The sequence below is a fragment of the Stylophora pistillata genome, chromosome 4 (genome assembly GCF_964205215.1).
Source record: "Stylophora pistillata chromosome 4, jaStyPist1.2, whole genome shotgun sequence".
NCBI classification, from domain to species: Eukaryota; Metazoa; Cnidaria; class Anthozoa; order Scleractinia; family Pocilloporidae; genus Stylophora; species Stylophora pistillata.
Genome location: NC_142522.1, coordinates 26,977,107 through 26,997,760, shown reverse-complemented (window position 1 = coordinate 26,997,760; position 20,654 = coordinate 26,977,107). Strand labels below are relative to the sequence as shown.

Sequence of the window (20,654 nt, the reverse complement as noted above, 5' to 3'; positions counted from 1 at the left end):
AAAAAATTGCTTTTAGCGCGCCGCGGGGAGCTCTAAAATCTGACTCAAAACTCCAGGCAGACAGTTGTGCTCATTTCGTGTTTTGATCAGATATAACTCATGATTACTGCAATAAGTATTCATAACAGAAGGGTTAATCAGACAGAATGCATTTCTTTTCATAAAACATAAGGTCAACAGAGGAAACTTAATTATGTTTTCAGTTTCATAAACCGAGGGCGCTAAAGATCTGCTCCAGTTAACATGGAAGGCAAACATCACGCGAGACTATATGAAATACTATGAGACGAGAGTTTTCATGCACGTAAATGACACCTTAAACTTGAAATAAGGCACCCAGGAAAACGTCAGTTGCCGCATTCAAGGCATTTTTTCTTCATTTTAAGATGCAGTTTACAGTCCTAAACGTAAATAAATGCGGTGTCTGTTTTTAACTTTCAACTGAAATGCTACATAATTTGGACGGAACTCCTTGTTACGAACAACTTTGTAAAGTAGGAAGCTACATCGCAAGCAAATTCATGATGCACCTAAAGCTTACCTTATAGTCGGCGTACAGTTTAAAGGAATCACAATGACGTTCACAGATTTATATCCGAACTATATTTTTCCAGCAAGCCTAAACAGTTGACTTGGATACCCTGATAATCAATATGTCCCTGAATTTCCGCAAGACGCTACTTCAAGCGTTCGTCTGATTTACATCCCACAATGCTTCACGCATGAGGGGGGGTGGGGGTAACCAGAAGTGTTATCATCTGGCACGGGTTATAATGCAGCGCACAAAAATGGAAACAGGAGAAAAACAAGAGGAAAATGAGAGATTTACAGCCTCCACTCAAGAAATAAACGCGAGCCGAATGACGAGTGATTTACAAACTTTTCTCGTGTTCTCCCAACATACTGCGCAAGTTATTTTGCCGCTGATCTGACGGGAAGTGCAGTCTATGGCTAAAATGAAATTTAAACTCAAATTGAAACAGAGCGCAGTATATTCTAATTTTCTATGCCGTTTTGAAATTCTTGCGATTACTGAAACTCACTTGGATCGGAAAATTTACAATCGACAACTCGAGATTGATAACTACAAGATTATCCGAAGGGACAGAGACGCTAACACCATCGGTGACGATGTTTTTTCTACATCGCCAAACATATATGCTCAACAAGGCTAAGCTCCTTAGAATCGAAGGACACTGAGGCTATATAGCTTAAGATTCTGGTAAACTCGTCCGGTTTCATCGTGGGAACTGTTTATAGACCACCTACAGATTCTCTATTATTTGATAGATTTCAGGTCATACTCGAGAAGCTCTGGATTAAACACCGGAATGTAGTTATCATCGGCGACTTAAACTGCGATTGTACTTGTCTAACCGACGGTTCAATTTCCTCCACTTCTGGCCAAAAATTACAGGATCTGTTATCTCACTTTGACTACACGGTTATCAATGATAAACCAACTAGGGTAACAAGGGTAACAAGTGATACGTCTTCTCTGATTGACCTGGTAATAATCAGCAAGCGTAAAGTGATTTAAAACACCAGAGCAATCGAGCTTGGAATCTCAGACCACATGCTTGTACATGCATCAGTCCAAACAAGGATCAAGCGACCCCCTCCTAAAATAATTATGGCTCGTTCTTATAAAAACTTTGACCAAGCCAAATTTTCAACGGATATCGCTGAGACCCCTTGGTCTGTATGCGAGGTATTCGACGACCTGGATGATTGTCATTGGGCGTGGACGCACATTTTCGGTCAGATATGTGACGGACACGCGCCCTTGCGCAAGATCAAAGTCAGAAGCCAGTCTTTACCCTGGGTTACTCCGCAGATACGCCATCTGATGAACTTACGCTTTAACACTCAGTTCTTTAAGCCAAACAATTCAAAAATTACGCACGATGTTAGAGTTGCTAAATGCAAGTTCTCCATCGATCTTTTTGACGAAGTAAAAGATTGCAAGTCATACTGGAAGTTGGTCAAAAAAGCTGCTTACAGCTCAGTGCCGCAGCCCATACTTGGTATTAGGTCATCAGATGGGGATATCGAAACATCTGATCACAAGAAAGCGCAGATCCTTGATGAGTATTTCTCTACTCTTGGTGAAAATTTGGCAAACAATCTTCCTGTTTGTAGTCAGGAGAGTGGTAATATCTACTTCTACCGCTTTACTCCCTACATAACGAATATTTCAATATCGTATGATAATGTTGCTAATAACATTAAAAAGATGAAAACAAACAAAGCCAGCGGACTGGATAATGTTTCCCCAAAACTACTTAAACACGCAGGAAAGGAGCTGATCCCACCATTATAATAATAACTTTAATAATAATAACAACTCTATTTATCCTGGTAAGAAACCGGTCAGTCGATCAAGATATAGATCGATTATTATCTCTTTATAACCAAAGTGTTGCAAGAAATTCAATCCCTACCTTGTGGAAAAACGCTAACGTCTCTGCCCTCTTCAAGAAAGACGATGAAACTGACAAAAAAAGTTATCGACCAATTTCCCTACTATGTATGCGTCCCAGGAAAGCTGATTAAACAGGCTGTTGCGACCACAATAACTACTCATATTTCTGAGCATAATCTCAGCCACTCTCACTGGTGGGCCTACAAAAGGGCCACTCAACCGAATCGTTGTTGGTAAAAATGTTCGAGGACTGGAGACGTGCACTGGATAAATATCTAGTGGTTGGTATCGTCTTCGTTGACTTCCGCAAGGCCTTCGGTTCCATCTCTCATCGTGTCCTTTTGAAAAAGTTGCAAAGTTCTCTTTATGCACTTGTTTAACGTCCCTGGATTAATGATGTACTATCCTGGACTTTATTTCCTTACAGAACTGCTGTCTGACATCCCAGAACCGGAAAAGTTTATTTCTGAGCTTCTCGCCTCACTGCCAAAGTAGATCCCCACTCTAAAGAGCCAACTTCAGTTAATCAGACCTTGGAATTAATCGCCTGTAACCGAGACTTAAAGTGTTAAAGATAAATCTTTGGAATAATTTGGACTTTTAACTTTGATTCAAACTTACAAGGCAGCAACGAAGCAAGATTTGTGACGTCAGTTAAAGTTCTTTGTTTAAAGTGCAACAAATGTTGCAACCCTACCTCAACAGGGGGTGAATTTTTTTAACCACTTCCATTTCCTACCTAACTGGGAAATCAACAAAATGAAATTCTATTCGAATAGACGCCCTGAAATGCATCAGTATTGTGGCAATGAGCCAGTGGTCGACTTTCTTCGAAGCTTGTATTATACGCCCACGTTTTCGAAGCGAATTTTAATTTGAACGCCAAAATGTCACCCGAACGACTATTCGGGACTTCCCTCATTTTCTGTAGAGTGACCTTTGATTTGTCTGAAAAAATCGTGTCACTCTCTAACCCAAGCAGCCCAGTCTCCCTCCTCCACCACCATGACGACTTTTCGCTTATCTCCAGTTGTCTCCCTAACGTATTCACAGATGTCCTAATTTTTGGAGTATGCAAACCCGATTCCAAGAAGATGAAGAGAAGATCTAAGGAACAACTTATTATTTCAAATTCTGAGAGCGATACTTTCAGTTTTTTTATTGTTTACATCATGGGTAAAGGTATGTGTTCAATCATGTTTATTAGACGATCCGAGAAGCGAGACCTCGCCCCAAGTGTCAGTGTGTCTTTCATGGCCCAATGACTCTGGCGCTTACCCCAGAAGAAGAAGGGCAGAAGAATGGGCGGCGAAAGCTTCCCTAAAGACGATAACGAGGAACTACAGACGAAATGCAGTGCATTCCAAACAAGGACTTAATGTCTTTGTGCCTTTCTCTTTTTGCGACTTTGAACCCTTCAGGCCTTTTGAGCCGTGATCCAAGGTGCATCAGCGGGTACCTGCCCCGCTAAGACTTGACCCCCTTAAAGTACTTAAGGATGACGTAAACCTTAACAACTGAAGGTGTCTTAGGGAAAGTTGCAAATTCCTTGGATTCCTTGGTAATAGATATGAGACACACAAAAGCGTTCATACACAGCCGTTGATCTCGTTGATCGTGTACCTGAGTCACCTCCCTTCTTGCAGAACCTTTAGTGCTTCGCACAAGAGTCATCAACATTGGACCTTTTCGAGTGGTGTGTGAAAAATGAAATACGCTATGATTTTGTGAGCCTCGAATTAGTAAAATAGTATTATTTACAAGATAACAATTCTTTTCTTACCTCACAGCAATTCATCCGTGAAAGATGATAGAGAAGGAATGGGGCTGAAATTCCTTGCAAATTCCTTGGATTCCTTGGTAATAGATATGAGAAACGCAAAGGCGTTCATAGACAGCAGTTGATTTCGTTGATCGTGTATCTGATTCATCCTCCCTTCATGTGGAACCTTTAGTGTCTCAAATATGGCCATATAAAGTATATCTTGAAACAAAAGCTTTAGAACCAAACAATGACTTATTAATTACAATAGCGAAATTCACGAGGTAAATTGGAACACAGTCGATTACTGCACAAGCGCGAAGTTTAAATATTTGGCGAAAGTGCGTTTAAGTCAAATCTTACCCTGGGGAGGAGGGAGTTACTTTTCGTTCAAGGTCACTTGCTACTCAGGGAGGGTCGGTCAAGACACAAAATGTCGCAACTGAGAGACTGACAAAGAGTGGTGAACTGAAATGAAATTTGAATCAGTGTGAATGGTTACGAATGAAACTTGTTTGAATTAAACTCATTCCGTGAAACTGAAAGGCAGTCCAATTCCACATCTCACACTGGTAAGCCGCAGATGCAAGAGCGAGTTTTTGCTTGCGATGGTGATGCGATTTTTTCTAAATTTGTGGCGCCGCCAGCGCGCAGTGCAAATCACCCGTGTAGCCACCCGCGCGCAAGTGCTGCGATGGTGACAGCTACTACATCGCTGAAAAAAAATCGCGAGAAATTCAATGAGTTGAACTTTTCGTGACAAAATCACAGACTTTGTCACCCGTGTAGCCTTATTGACGAGGTTTTTCATTCTCTGGGAAAAAGAACAAACAAACAAAACAAAAAAATCAAAAACCGAGATGAATTTTGAATTATTCGAGAGATGAATAACCGAACGCCACTGAAGGTTTTATGTACCATGAAGATGGCATCTGATTTTCCAGACGGCAAGAATTGTTTTCACTCTCCTGATCTCAAACGACATTTTCCACCGACGATGAATGCTTACCTGCTATAATTAGGGGATTCCCCTTCATAGATTTTCATGTCACGCAATGTCACCATACCATCATATCCCTAGGTCTCAACCCGTACCGGTTTGTTTTGAGAAGCATCATGTGTCATCCCATACGTGCATCAGACCCGAAAGATAGTCGTTGTCTCGCTGGAGAAATGTGTCTTCCTTTTATGAATTGAACGATTTTTCTTCCGTCATGATCAGCGAATAAACGTGCTTTGACTTGTCTCGCATCAATCAGTATACATAGCTACGTAAATCAGTATGCATGTAGATAAGATTTATTCAGTAAACATCGGTTAATTATACCGTTGCTGAACAAACAAAGACTGATTAAACCCGGCCCGAGCCCGCTGCAACCTATTTTGAACCCGCCCAGGCTCCTTTCAAACATTCACTGAACAACTTTACTTACAAATACAAATTATGGGCAATTGTTTACATTAATCAAGAGTTCAGAGTTCTCCCCCTACAGACTCTATAATCATAAAATAAGGGCCGAGGAAACGTGAGCTGAGAAATCCTTTGATAAACTAAAACCTTCAGTTTACTCGATAAGACGTGATTTACCCGATAGTACTCGTTCTTTAACGACGACACCCAGATAATTTTTTTTTTATGGATACCATTCTGTGTTTTTCCCACTAAAAACTAAGGCGCACATGTCCAATTTTTCCGGCGACTAGTCAACAGAAAAAAGTATTTGAAAATGTTAGACATCTGAAAGTGATGCACTCTTGATCATGAATCATAAAATTAGAGAATGAATGAAGTCAAAACACGTCATGCCATCCGAACTAAACTTTTCTCGTTTTATTTTTGCTCCCACTCTCGTGCTGTCTCTGCCTTACGATTTCTCAAAGTGGATCCGAATAAAACAGCACTGCTCAACGATTTGCCATAAATAGATACATCTATATTGTGATGTCCTCTGAGGACGATAACTTAGACTTTTGACTCCAGTTTAGCGTTCAAACGAATCAATCAATCAATCAATCAATCAATCATATCCTTTATTTAAACACGATGAGGTTTAACGCTGGGGGCTTGTGGGATCGTGTGAATATGATTACAATAACAATAAGAATAGTGTCCCTTAAAATCACTCTACAAAATAATAAGAATAATAAAAGTGATTTACATTATTTATCTCTAAGTAAATTGACTACAGCGTTTAAAACATAAAAATTGTTAAAAGCATTTAAAATCCTGGTAGTGCCTGGGTAGTGACTGGACTGACTGTGCGCTGAACTCGAGATCCTTAAAATAAGACTCCCTCTTCACTTTGCGATAAAAAACCGAAAACTGGTCTATGAAATGTTTCGAGACAGCGTTCCAGAGTATAGCGCCTCTATAGCTAATGGAGTTTTTAAGAAACTGCGAGTTAAAACGCGGGACAATTATATTATTACTCCTTCCAAAGTTGTATGTGGTGCATTGTTTGTTTGTTAAGTATGACAGAGCTGTAGGTGCTTCACCTATAAACACGCTATGGAGCAGTTTAATGAATGAATGAATGAATGAATGAAAAACTTTATTTATGTGTCAAATCGATCTAGCCGAGGGTAAGAAACTCTCTACTAATAGGGGACACCTAAAATCAATACAATAAGTTAAATTCAACTAATTTAACAATTTTACAATAGATAAAATTTAAATACGTCATTAACATTAAGAACTAAAAGTTTAAACTACCTTATTTTATACTCATTATTAAATCAAATAAACACATAGAGCGTTCCCTGAGCCAGCTAATTGTTTATGTGCTACATAAAACACAATTCTCACAATCGTATTCTAATTTAGACGAAAGGTTAGTTAAACAGATCTGTTTTTTAAAAGATTGTAGAGAAGGTGAGGTTTTTATGTTAGTTGAAAGTCGATTCCACAGCAAAGGGCCGATATATCTTAAGGAATTTTTTCCATAAGTAACAGTATTAAATCTAGGAATGTGGAAATCTGCACCTCTGAGGTTGTCAGTGGAACTTTTCAATGAAAACAAATTTTTGACAGTCGGTGGGCACAGATTATGCCTCACTTTAAACATCATGCAAGCTATATTTGCTCCGAGAGGTTTTTCCCCGGGTACTCCGGTTTTCCCCTCTCCTCAAAAACCATCATTATTTGAATTTATTTAGTTTAAGTTCATTTGTTGCTCGGAGATATAAGCACTTGCGTGCTACCTTGAAATTCGAGGATAAATAAAGTTGTTATTATTATTATATATATTATATTATATCCTGTAGCCCTCTTTCATAAAGAGATTTTAAATTAGCCTTCTTAAGTAATTGCTCATATGTAGATTTACTATCTCTGAAGACTGCACGCAAACCCCTCTCCTGAGTGCGTTCAAGTTTTCTCTTGTCACTTGCTCGGCAAAAATTCCAGGTGAGATGGCAGTAGGTGAGGTACGGGATGTATATAATAGAGTTTATAATAGAGGGTTAAAGTATTCCAGTTCGAATGTCGGTAAAATTCCTCAGTAGGCATATCTCGGGGCAAGTTGTATACAATTCTGGCCGCCCTACGGTGAAGTACTTCTGGCGAATGTAGAAGCTCTGCATTAGGGCAGCCGCCCCAGACGACTAGTCCGTATAGAACTATTGGTAGTATTATCTTGAAGTATAAGTCCAATCGGGCGTTTCCGTTCAAGAACGAACTCCTTTTCAATCGGCAAAGTTTGTTTACAAAATTCTTTTTTACATTAGTAAGGTGGTGGGTCCATGAAAGTCTCTCGTCGATAGTAACACCCAAAAGACGAGAGTTTTTCACCCACTCGATCCGATCCTCCCCAATTGTCACCGAATTTAGTGGCCCGATGTGCGGTTTTCTCATCAACAGCATAAATTCACACTTTGCCGAGTGAGGGGTTAAAGAGTTCTCTAGGCACCAACTGTTCAATTCCGATAAAGCTTTGTTTAAAGAAGTGAAAGTGTTGTCGACAGTGTCCCCGATGCAGTAAACGGTTGTGTCATCTGCGTACATGTAGACAAAGCCAGAGGTAACAGCACTTGGTAGATCATTGGTGTGCATTGCAAACAATGTTGGGCCAAGTACCGATCCTTGGAGAATCCGTTACATTTAGCACATTTGAGTGTTGGCCGTTTACTACCGTGAATTGAGTTCGATCAGCTAGATAATCTGTCAGCCATAATAGAAGAGAACCTTGTACTCCAAATTGAGAATTCAACTTACGCAGCGGAATAGCATGAGATACACAGTCAAAAGCTTTTCTGAAGTCGACAAATGCCACAGCAACCACTTTACCAGCATCAATAGCTGTTCTCCAGATTTCCGACAGGTGTACAAGCAATAGTCCAGTTAAGTGCCTCTCACGGTAAGCTCACTGTTTATCTGTAATTAGGTTATTCTGGAAAACATGTCGAAGTAGAGACTCTGATACACAAGATTCCATTATTTTGCCTGGAACACTAAGAAGCGATATAGGTCTATAGCTGTTTGTGTCAGCTTCGCCATCTTTTTTATACACTGGAATCAAACGAGCCTTCTTCTAGTCGGTAAAGGTTTCTCCTAGGTGAGCGCTGATTGAGAATAGATCAACCAATGGAGAGACAATCGCAGGCTCAGCTAGTTTTAATAATTTAGGCGCAATGTCATCAGGACCCGCAGATTTATTTGGATTGATGGCTTTCAATTTACGTCTGACAAAATCTTCGCAGATGGTAATTTCAGTCACAGAGGGCCCTAAGCAACTGATGCGATCGCCCTGGTGTGGAGCATTTCTGTTGGCTCGTCTAAGTCTAGTGCCGATATTGGCAAAGAAGTCATTTATTAGGTTAGCCTTTTCTACGTCGTTGACGGCAAGGATTCCATCCTGCCTCTTTAAAGGTCCAATTCTATTTCTTCTGACGGGATTTGTCGCATCTGCAATTAACTTCCAGTAAGCCGCTGCAGATTTAACTTCAGCTAACTTTTCCTTGAAGAACTGCGCCTTCGCGTTTCTTATCTCAGATGTAATCTCGAATGTGTGTCGCTCTCTAAAGTGTTCTCAGTAGAGCATATTTTGGGCACTGAAAGGGCTAGAACAGCATTAAACAGCTCTCACCTTTCCCCGCGTGTTGACACCAAAAATTCTTTTTCTCTAGTTCGCACAGGGTTGGCTGATTTCTTATTTAGAGAACCCATCAAAACACCGATACATATAGCATCATGCATTAGTATGACACTGTGAAGAGGTAGTACCCTGACTCAACCGAGCACCTGTCAGTATTATCAGAAATAGACACGACATTTCAGTTTAACCTCATATTAGCCAGATTAGCTGGAGATTTCCAGGGGGTCTTAATCCGTGGACTGATTTCGAAGATATAAAGCAAGAAGATACTTAATTATGTTCTACAAACTACAGTTTATATTCTCTTGCTTTTTGACATAAAATACAGCAAAAGTCTGGAAATAATAGATATGTATTCCATATAATTTTTTTAATTTAAAATTGTAATATTGATTTTGTAGCAGAAAATGCGGCCTGGACGACTGAAAATACCAAAAGATGAGACAAAGAACCTGCCTTCTGGAAAACGTCAAAGCCTCCCCCGTGAGCATCGCAATTAATGGTCATTTTGATAGTGGAGAAAACTACACACTGCACAAACATGCAAATCGATCACTTTTGCCGTAGACCTTACAGGACATGAAAAAAAAATTTGTGCCTTGAAAGAAAGTACTACCTGATTGTGGTTCCAAAGTCGCGGCTGTTTACGAAAAAGGTTCGAGTTGAATTATTTTTGTGCCCCAAAGGGAAATATACGCATTCTTCTAATAGCAGTTTTTTCGCTGCATGTGTCCTCTTTTCTATGAGAGGCTTGATTTGGGAATAAGTAGAACAACTCAGTAACAGGTGAATTCAATTCATTTCAGCGGTTTATCTTCATCGTAAACGTCATTCTTGAAATCAAATCAAATTTCTAGCTTAAGGTACTCTTCAAGCTCAGTCAAGATTAATTTCGATTTGCATTTCTGTTTCATTTTCGGGTTACTATAATGACAGCAATTCTTTTAATTTAGCAAGAGTCTCAAGATCTCCTACTCTTTCACTAAAGACTTTGTCAAACAACTCGTTCTGTTCTTCAGTGAAGTAATCTTTCCATCCTCCTACTTGACCTTTTCTTATAAAGCCGTCCCCTTTTATTCCTTCAAACCAAGTAAAGTTGGTGTAATTCGAGCTCTTCATGGCGTCAAAGGACGTTTGTCGGACGATGAGGTCACGTGTTGCAGGAGAGATTTCTTTACCAATGAACTTTGCAATCTTGTCAACAGCATCTCCTGGATCCTAAATGAATGAAATTTCATAACTTTTTGGTGCAAAATTTGCAATATTACTTTCAATATCAAAAATTAAAGAAACGTATGGAAAAAATCACTTAGAATTGTCACACCATCAAACATTTTTAAAATCTTGCAGAATTTACCATCTTACGATTTTTTCATACTTATGTTATTTCGAGTATCTACTGATTAGTACCACAGCAATGAATTTTTTAACGATTGACGAGTTCACGTGAGCGAGCCATGCGCAAGGTCTTTGGAATTGATCACTGCCGCAGCAAATTTTTCATAAATTTCTTACAAAGAGTAAGAAAATCGATCGTTGGAGCTTAATGGAGGATGCTTTAAATCGATTACTTGGGGTTCAAGATCCATAAATGGTTCACTACGGTTTCTTACCTTTATTCTGTCCTCATACGTAAGAAACAAAATGTTGGGATCGTCTCTTTGCTTCCACCAGCCTAACACGTGATCAAACTGCAAACCATATTGAACTGCACCGTAGAAAAAGAGAAGGTTCTTTTGAGAACGCACAAGTTTTCTATTTTCTGTTGTTGTTGTTTTTCAAGATATTATCGGTGATTGATTGTGAAAACTCGCCGCAGCCCCTCAACCAGTCATCAAGGTTCAAGCCATTCGTCTCAGTTGCGTCAGTATCCGTCACTTAAAGTCTGTCTTTTTTTTTATCTTCATTTCTCGCCGGTTCCTTTGAAATTTTTGCCGTTGTTTTGATGACTTGTTGTGATTGTTTAGGTTTTGGTTTGCGTCACTAATGAGAATGCGCTCTGCGAATCGCCAATCTTGGCATGGATGCCTTAATACTGGTCAACCTCGGCAGTCTTAATTTTGTCCTTATATTATCTTTTTATCATATTCTTACGTGGGGTTGGGCCTTGTCCATTACGGTATGTTGGCTTGCATGAAAATCACTTCCCATTCAAAGATTTATAAATGTCATACTTTTATAAGATTGTATTAGGCAAGTGTAGGTGTATATGTTGTGCCTTTAATGTGTTTATACGACGCCTTCTGCCACAGATGTTTATGTACAGCAAAAAAAGGGGCTCTACTTACTATTTCCATTGATAAGACGTTTGAAGGCCTCGTCCCACGTGGGAATTTCCACTGAGTAAGGCATGTTGTGGAGGTGATGATACATGGACACAAACACATCTTTGGGATTGCGCATAACATAAATGTATCGAGGCTTGTTAGCTTCATCAAAGCCCTTAGGTACCAAGCAATAGGGAAGGTGAGTTTTGAATACACGAGGCTCGGGGAAGCCGTTAAACATGTTCACGGCGGACTCTGCATCAGTCACGGTGTAAGGAAAAGATTTTATTTCCAGAATAAACCCTTCTAGAAATGGAACTCTTTCATCCAATCGACGCTCGTCAATTTTACCATCATGAAGAATCTGCCACACGATTTCCTGAGTCCAGGTCGAACCTGCGGTAAATTTCGACAGAAACCTGTGCAATTTTTAGGTAATTTTCAATTATACTATTTTCAAATGGCCAGCAACACCTAGTTTCTGTGTGGGATCCAGAAACTCAATTTTATTTTCAAAAACGAACAAGACCCATCGCACAAAGAAACCCCATTGTTTTCTATGAGAAGCAAATGTTTAGTATTAAAACTTATTTTCTGTGATCTTACACATTGAAGAGTCAGTGTTTAATCGTTTGGGTGCATCATTCAACGGATTTCAAAAGTGTTAATAATAACGCAAGTCTAATGAACACAACAACTCACAGCGAGGTAAACCGACACCAGAAGATCAGCTTACTCAAATATAAGTGTAAGTTCACGTACTCCTGTCGTGACAATTGTTTTCAGGGGTTGTGGCTTTCATTTGTTGTTATTGTTGTTTGTATGTCCTCGTTCTTAACTTGTCACCCTGCGATCTTGTAAAAAACGTGTTTTTTGGGGATAGGGTACAAAACGAAATGGCTAACGAGAAAAAGGAACGTTGGGAATTGGATTCGGAATGATCGTAATTTGGGGATCTACTTCTCGGCTCACTCCATAATCAAGACATTTCGTTCTCTTCTTGTCTTAAACCCAATCGAAGCCTGTTTCAGTACAACGTTACTGTCATGCTCTTCGTTGTTGTTGCCGCATGAATATGTCTTGCTGCCTTTATAAGCCTAGAGTATTCACAATGAGGACAACGAACCAAATGACTACAGACCATTAAGATAGATCATATCCCCTGCCCAGTTGGCTGAATGTATCAGAGCAAATCGTATTTTGCGTTACAATAATTTTCACTTCAAGTTAAAAGTAAAGGCCCCTGATACTTAAACAAACCTGATCGTAGATATGACGTAATAAAGATATCCTCCTTCTGGGCCGGCAACTTAGGAAGAATGCCAATCAGTTCTTTTCTTACATAATTTCCGGGCGAAAGAAGGAAGTCTTTAAAGTTCAGCAGTTCTGTCCGATCACCCATGAGTCTTTGAGATAATTCACAAGAGATAGAGATTAAACAATGTTAGAATCATTCTGAACTGAATTCGCTTGATGAAGTTTACAACGTAGGCAATGATTTATAAATATACAAATGTCAGAAACTATTCAAGTTGAGTAAGAATAAAAAGTAAAACAGACTTAGATAATGGGAAAAAATTCTTAGAATCGAGATCACTTATTTTTAAGGTCAGAGGTGAAATTCGACAAAAGCCAGGCCAAGCGTTACGTTCGCGAATGTCTTCGCGGATGTCTTTGACTTTCTTGCCGAGAATAATCTTAGCGGTATCTGTTAACGCTAAAGTGCAGTGAGACCCCAGCTTGGAGAGAATCGATTTGATGTGATGCTTGAGGAACTCACTTTCTGAGTGGAACGTATACGTATTCAACGCTTCAGTTCAAGTATGTAACGGAAGCTCACTCATACGTGATTTAGATACACAGAGGATAACTAAATTTTCGTCTGGGATTAACAGCTTTTGCCCAAAATTAAGAAACGACCGCAAATGAAAAGGAAATGAACAGCACGACCCAGACTGTAAATAACCGTGCAATTCTGCGGAACCGCGTGGGCGTTCATGTAGAGCTGAATCCTACGCGAGGAAATCCATTAATCCATCATCTCTCTTTTTGCAAGAAAACCTGAACATCTCTCGCCGATTCTGTTAAATCTTCACTGGCTTCCGATACATTATTATTGCATTTAAAATTCTACTCATCACATACAAAGCTCTTAACAATCTTGCACCATCATACATTCTTGATCTACTCACACCTTACGTTCCAGCTCGTCAACTACGTTCATCATCTAAACATCTTCTTGTGATTCCTCATTTTAATTTGAAGACATACGGTGCAAGATCTTTTTCTGTAGCTGCCCCCACAGTCTGAAACACTTTGCCGTCCGAAATTACGAACAGCTCCTCAGTGTCCGTTTTTAAAAACAAACTTAAAATTTTCCTTTTTAAAAAAGCATCTTTATAATTTACTATTGTGTCGCTCTTGTTAGGCGCTTTTGAACTTTGAGGATACTAGCGCTATATAAATACTGTATTATTACTATTATTAATATTATTATTATTAACCTTTTATTCGTTTGATTCAGTCTTAGTCAATGAGCAATAAATTGCTGTTTCAGAAAATTTTATGATGTTTTTATTTGGGAAAACTTATTCGGAAAGCATCCCTTGGTGAAACAAGTCGAAAATGGTATGTAAAACAAACATTCTCTAGAAATACGAGCTACTTCCTAAATGACGCCATTCTACTGACGTAATGCGGTTGTCACGTTATATTCAAACAATCATTTATCTTTGGTTTAAAGAAGTCCAACTCCGGCATCGCGCTTAAAAAACTCCAGTTTCAAAATAGCCTGTATCTGTTTCCGTCGATTTTTTTTACATTGAGTGTATCAGTCCTATATTTATGCCTACAAATTTTAATCTTAAAAGCACAGTCCGATGATTTGCCGCACAAAAAGTTTCCTTTCAAAGTTTGTTTGTTGTTCGATGTTATCCTGATATACATTTGGTTACATTCAGAAACACGAAATACATTTAATATAATGAATTCTCTCTGTATTGAGCCACACGGATCCTCGGTGGAATGTATCTGGTACTAGGACGTGCAACCTTTTTGCCTCCTATTTCCTTGTCATAAAGATACTTCCCGTGAGGCCGTTACGATTTCTCAAATTGGAGCACAATCAAAACAACTTTGCTTAACGATGCGCTGTATAGATATCAATCGCACTATTTCGATCCACAGTTAGCGAATGGATTCCGCTCTTGGAAGTGTTTTCATGAAATGTATATCATGGAAAGACTGGCAGATCTCCTGGACAAGTCCATGCATGCCTTACCTGTTGAAAAATTCGACATGTACAGTGTAGCGCACATTTTAGTCACTGAATCGAAGAAAAATAAACAGCTCTCACCTCACTTAGTTTGCTGGTTCAGAAAGGTGTCTTTCAATCTTGGATGGGGTTAACCGATAGCGAACTGCGAGAACTCCTTACATGTAATTACAACATCGACTCGTATGGCATCACGCAATAATGAAGTAGGAAGTAGTGCCCAGACTCGACCGTGTTCCCGTCAGTTTTTTTTTTCTTTTGACAACGTCTGAACCGGAAACAAACAAAAATTTTGATTCACATAATAGTCAGGTTTGTTGAAAATTTTGTTGGAAACTAAGGAACTTACTTTAAGACAAAAAAGATGTTTGAATGTGTGCAAAAGGAGCATACTTTAAAGCAAATATGGTGAATTTGCACTCGTTTTAGAAGACATCAGACATGGTTTGATAATACTCTGGTTTTACTGAGGATTTGATGATTCTAACCGGAGAATTACAGTTTTATCAACTCTCGTATTCAAGATTCTTTGGGCTCGTTTGGTCTCCATTTCAATTTATACGTCTGTGGTAACGCCCCAAATATGATCGGAATGTCGTCGCGAATTGTATACAAATTTCATCTTTTTTTTTTTTTAACAGAATTAAATATTTTATTTGAATATTGAAAATCTCTCCGTTTTTTCCGTCCCCATATTTCCAAAAACTGGTCACAATTTAAGATTGAATTTGCTATTGCTTAAATATTTGCAAAGGTAATCAATTGATTTCGAGTGCAGTTTGGAATAAATATGCACGAGTAAGTTTTTTCAAAAACCAACAAAATTGCGTGAGACCGTAAGGCGAGTGAAATTTGTGGTCTTATTTGCGGTTAGCGAGCCACGGGGAACTCTTGCAGTTACGCCGATACGGCGCTGGAGCTCCATGAGTGAGGCGCTCGAAAAGTAGCAGACTGGACTGGTAGTAGTGGACTGGACTGGACTTTACTTTTTTGTTAAATTGTATTAATATTAAATGGAGTTAATATTTTAGTAATTATTTTAAAATTTTTAAAAAAATAAAAATTAATCTAAAAAATTACCCGAACGCTCCTCAGCGATAGCGCGTGGCTCACGTGATATAAATTCTGTTCTACGTGCAGCCTGCCGGTGAGTGAAATATGCTTTGTTTCCAACCTTGCAAAGTGTTGACAGATTCAAAACACGGAATAACGAGTTACAGTACCTTGTATGCGAAAGAAATGAATAAATAAATTGGAGAAAACGCCTGACTGAAGTACATTTAAGGGCACGGTTTTATTGATACCTAACGTACCCAAATCAGGCGTTACTCCACTAAAATAAAAAAATAATAATAATAAAAAAAAAAAACACAACAACAACCAAAAAGTAAACCACCAGGAATTTGTCAACGGAGTTGACTGATCGTCTCCAGTGACAACACTAGCGTATGTACGCTTGGATCTAGCCTTCTCTTCTCCATTGTCAGAGAAACCGCTACTTCCACAGTTCAATTTTTAACACAGAGTTAACAGAAACGAAATAACTTGGCAATCGCACTCGAGAGATTACGTGTCTCATCGGATTGTTAATCTTAAACTTGCCAATACGGTTGTCAACACACCTTTTATTAACCTATATAATCCAGATATTCCCAGAACAGAACCTCTGAAAACAAACCGTCTTTTTTACTGACAATCGCACGCCAGATACCGGAAGTTTTCTCGCGCGGGCCTCGCGTGGACATGACCAAATAGACGAATTTGAAAGTAAAATGTTGACATCGAATTATTCTGTAAAATGTACTACAGTCAGGCGTTTTCTCCAATTTTTTTTATTTATTTTTTCGCATACAAGGTACTGTAACTCGTTATTCCGTGATTTGAAGCTGTCAACACTTTTCAAGGTTGGAAACAAAGCATATTTCACTCACCGGCAGGCTGCACGCAGAACAAAATTTATATCGCGCGAGCCACGCGCTATCGCAGAGGAGCGTTCGAGTAATTTTTTAGATTAATTTTCATTTTTTTAAAAATTTAAAAATTATTAGTAAAATACTAACTCCATTTAAAATTAATACAATTGAACAAAAAAGTAAAATCCAGTCCAGTCCAGTCCAGTCCAGAGTCCAGTCTATATTTTCCAACTGGCCCACCGAGAATATCGCAAAAAGTCAAGATTACAACGGAAGGGTGATTAAAAAAACCTGACCCCTAAACTCCTGGTGGACAGTTGTGCACAGTTTGTATTTTGATCAGATATAACTCGTGATAACTTCAATAAATATTCATAACAGAGGGGTTAATCAAACAGAAGGCATTAGGTCAATAGGGAAAACTTAATTACTTTTTCAGCTTCATTAACCGGGGACGCTAATGATCCGCTCTAATTAACACGGTTGGCAAACATCACGCGAGAATATATGACTGAAGTACTTTGAAATAAATTTTTCTGTGACCTTTTAAGTTTGAATTTGCTATTGCTTAAATATCTGCTAGGGTAATCAATTGATTTCGAGTGCAATTTAGAATTAACTATCTGAAACAGCAATAAAGTATGTTGGAATAGAGGACTTTTGGGTAAAATTTTCATATAATATTTTAATTTATTGTAATCAAAAGATTTTGAAAGAGTCTTGCCGATACAAAAGAATCAATAGACATCTATCCAAGTATCCTCTATATCTCATCTGGCTCAGTCGCTAACATCTCTGAAAAAACACCATCCTCCGCACGTCTAAGTTTCGTATGGTAAGAAGGTGAAGGAGGCTGCAACGTTTCCAACTGAGCTTCAGCCTTTCCATTAATAATCCCAGGGCGCTAAAGATCTGCTCTAGTTAACGTGGAGGGCAAACATCACGCGGGAATGTGTGACTGAAATACTTTGAAATAAAGTTTTCTGTTGCCTTCAAAAACAACTTTCTCAAAGAATATTCATCGTTGACGGGAATTAACACGCTCCTAAGTCACAGGATCCGATTCTAGTTTCAGTGGCACAGAAACTCAGAGCTGGATGTTAATTCAAATATGCAAAGGACTAGGAATTTGCACTTTCGACAGTCAGTTGTAATTGAGGTTGGTAACTATGGCGCCTAGTTCACCCTAAATTACGAACAGTTAATCCCTCCCAACCGAGGTAGGAGACGACGAAAATTGAAATCAGTAGCGTACTTTCGCTCGATAAAACATCTCGGTTATTCGATGGATTGCCTTTGTGAACCAAGTTTGACACTAACAAAACGACCAAGAAGAGGTCTAAACAGAACCTTGGTTAATCAAGGCGGCTAATTAACCCGACTGCAAAGGCAAGAGTCGTCACTGATTCACCTTCTTGAAATGACTGACACACCCAGGAAAACATCAGTTGTCGCTTTCAAAACGGTTTTTTCTACTTGATAGATATAGTTTTCAGTTCTAAACGTGAATCAGTGCGATGTCTGTTTTACTTTAAATTGAAATGTTTCACAGCTCAGATGTTCCTGTTGTGAACAGCATCATACAGGAGGAAGCTACAACGCAAGCAAAATCATCATCAGCTCAAAGCTTACCTTACAGTCGGCGTGTGGCGTAATAGAGTGACAATGACATTAACAGATTTTACATCCAAACTGAATTCTGCCAGCAACTATAAACGGATGACTCCAAGTGTCTTGGTATTTCATGCGTCCTTGAACTTTCAGCATAAGACACTTCTTCAAGCGTCTAACTGATTTGCAATTATTTCAAAATTAAAATAATCTAAGATTAGCTTCGTGGAGAGAGACGAATTTAAACCTCATTCCTTCTCTATCATCTTTCTCAGATTAATTGCTGTCAGGTACGAAAAGAATGGTTAAGGAAAGAATTGGTTATATTGAATAATACTATTTTATTAATTCGAGGCTCACAAACTCATGACGTATTTCATTTTTCACACACTACTCGAAAAGGTCCAGTTTTGATTGACTCTTTAGCGAGCCACTAAAGGTTCTACAAGAAGGATGACTCAGATGCACGATCAACGAAATCAACGGCTGTCTATGAACGTCTTTGCACGCCTCATAGCTATTACCAAGGAGTCCAAGGAATTGGCAGCTTTCTCTCAGATACCTTCAGGTGTTCAGGATTACGCCTCCTAAGTGCTTTGAGGGGATGGAGTCTTAGCGGGGCAGTTTCCTGCTGATGCACCTTGGGTCACGGCTCAAAAGGCCTGAATGGTTAAAAGTCGCAAAAAAGAAAGGCATAAAGACAGTCCTTGTTTGGAATGCATTGTATTTGGTCTGTAGTTCCTCGTTGTCGTCTTTAGGGAATCTTTTGCCGCCCATTCTTCGCCCCTGGAGAAGTGGTAAGCACCAGAGCCATTGGGTGTTGGAAGACAAACCGACACTTAGGGCGAGGTTTCGCTTCTCAGATCGTCTAATAATCATGATTGAGCACGTCCCTTTAACATAATGTAAAAAAGACTTAAAGTAGCACTCTCAGAATTTGAAATAATAAGTTGTTCCTTTGATTTCTTCATCTTTTTGGAATCGGGTTTGCATACCCCAAAAAATTATGTGACTGCGTTAGGGAGACAACTGGAGATAAACGAAAAGTCGTCATGGTGGTAGAGGAGGGAGACTGAGGTGATTGGGTTAGAGAGTAGCACAAGTTTTTCAGACAAATGAAATGTCACTCTACAGCAAAATCCCGAATGGTCATCTGGGTGACGTTTAGGCGTTTAAACTAAAATTTGCTTCGAAAACTTTTGCATATGATACAAGCTTGGGAGAAAGTCGACCCCTGGCTCATTGCCACAATACGGCTGCCTTTAAGGGCGTCTTGTCCAACAGAATTTAATTTTTTTAATTTCTCAGTTAGGTAGGTCATTGATAGGGTTAAAAAAATCCAATCCCTGTTGAAATAGGGTTGTAACATTCATTGCATGTTAGACAAAGAACATTAACGTATGTCACAAATCTTGCTTTATTGCTGCATTGATTGTGATGCTTTCTAACACACTAACTTCTACAGGATTAACAAAACTCTGTAAGTTTGAATCAAAGTTTAAAGTTCAAATTATTCCAAAGATTTATCTTTAACACTTTAAGTCTGTTACAGGCGATTAATTCCAAGGTCTGATTAACTGAAGTTGACTCTTTAGAGTGGGGATCTACTTGGGCAGTGAGGCAAGAAGCTCAGAAATAAACTTTTCCGGTTCTGGGATGTCAGACAGCAGTTCTGCAAGGAAATAAAGTCCAGGATAGTACATCATTAATCCAGGGACGTTAAACAAGTGCATAAAGAGAACTTTCTTATCGTGGAGGTCATGGCTAAATTCGTTAAGAAAGACGTGACTATTTGTGATCAAGGTTACACAAGAAAATAAGAAGTTGTACGAGATGGATACACTGAATGAGGATCAAAATGAATAAATGACAGCGTAAGAATGTAGCATACACAGTGACAGTTATCATTCGACGAAGAATAGCTGCATATCGGTGTAAGGGTAAAAATCACGGTAAAACGATTTAAGGTAAATTTAAACGATACCTCGTTATATTTTGATCAAGGTTTGATTGTGTTGTCATAAATAATACAACTTCTCCGATTCGGAATAAAGCTATATTCTTTTTTTTTTGAAGCACTCATGTCCTACTTCTTCTTGAGAATTATTTCAAGATTCTTATAACTACTAAACACTACACAGTTTTCAGAATCGTTGCATATTCTCCTTTGGCAGCATAATAATTACATTAAGGTTTCAACTGAGGCCTAAATCTACTGTGTCAAATAGAAGCTTCCAAGCTTTGGCAGAATCTTTGGATGATGCCTAAACAGAAACCACTACAAGTTTTAATAATAATAATAATAATAA

At 38.8% G+C, this 20,654-nt stretch overlaps 2 protein-coding genes and 1 long non-coding RNA gene across 6 annotated transcripts in view; 1 reads left to right on the top strand and 2 right to left on the bottom strand.

Moving 5' to 3' along the window:
* Window positions 1-9,554: 9,554 nt before the first annotated feature.
* On the bottom strand, window positions 9,555-18,504 carry LOC111320498 (sulfotransferase 1C2-like). 2 transcript variants are annotated; one of them, XM_088756227.1, is made up of 6 exons: window positions 18,367-18,492; window positions 14,903-15,089; window positions 12,808-12,953; window positions 11,569-11,943; window positions 10,894-10,988; window positions 9,555-10,498 (listed from the first exon to the last, which is right to left on the bottom strand). In XM_088756227.1, the coding sequence occupies exons 3-6, from the start codon at window positions 12,947-12,949 to the stop codon at window positions 10,205-10,207; spliced, it is 906 nt and encodes a 301-aa protein (XP_088612353.1). In that variant the 5' UTR covers window positions 12,950-12,953; window positions 14,903-15,089; window positions 18,367-18,492; the 3' UTR covers window positions 9,555-10,204. The 2 variants fall into 2 exon arrangements, with proteins under 2 accessions (XP_088612353.1, XP_088612354.1); XM_088756228.1 differs by lacking the exon at window positions 14,903-15,089 and having other exon boundaries at window positions 18,367-18,504.
* On the top strand, window positions 16,930-20,420 carry LOC148733107 (uncharacterized). Its single transcript, XR_015999770.1, has 2 exons — window positions 16,930-17,893; window positions 18,287-20,420. It is a non-coding gene; the product is annotated as an uncharacterized LOC148733107 (long non-coding RNA).
* Window positions 19,745-20,654, bottom strand: part of LOC111339627 (E3 ubiquitin-protein ligase UBR4) — a 76,940-nt gene continuing 76,030 nt past the window's right edge. For all 3 annotated transcript variants that reach the window (XM_088756222.1, XM_088756223.1, XM_088756224.1), the window contains exon 109: window positions 19,745-20,017. In XM_088756222.1, coding sequence (XP_088612348.1) covers window positions 19,950-20,017 — 68 coding nt within the window. In that variant the 3' untranslated portion in view covers window positions 19,745-19,949. The remainder of the gene's footprint in view (window positions 20,018-20,654) is intronic.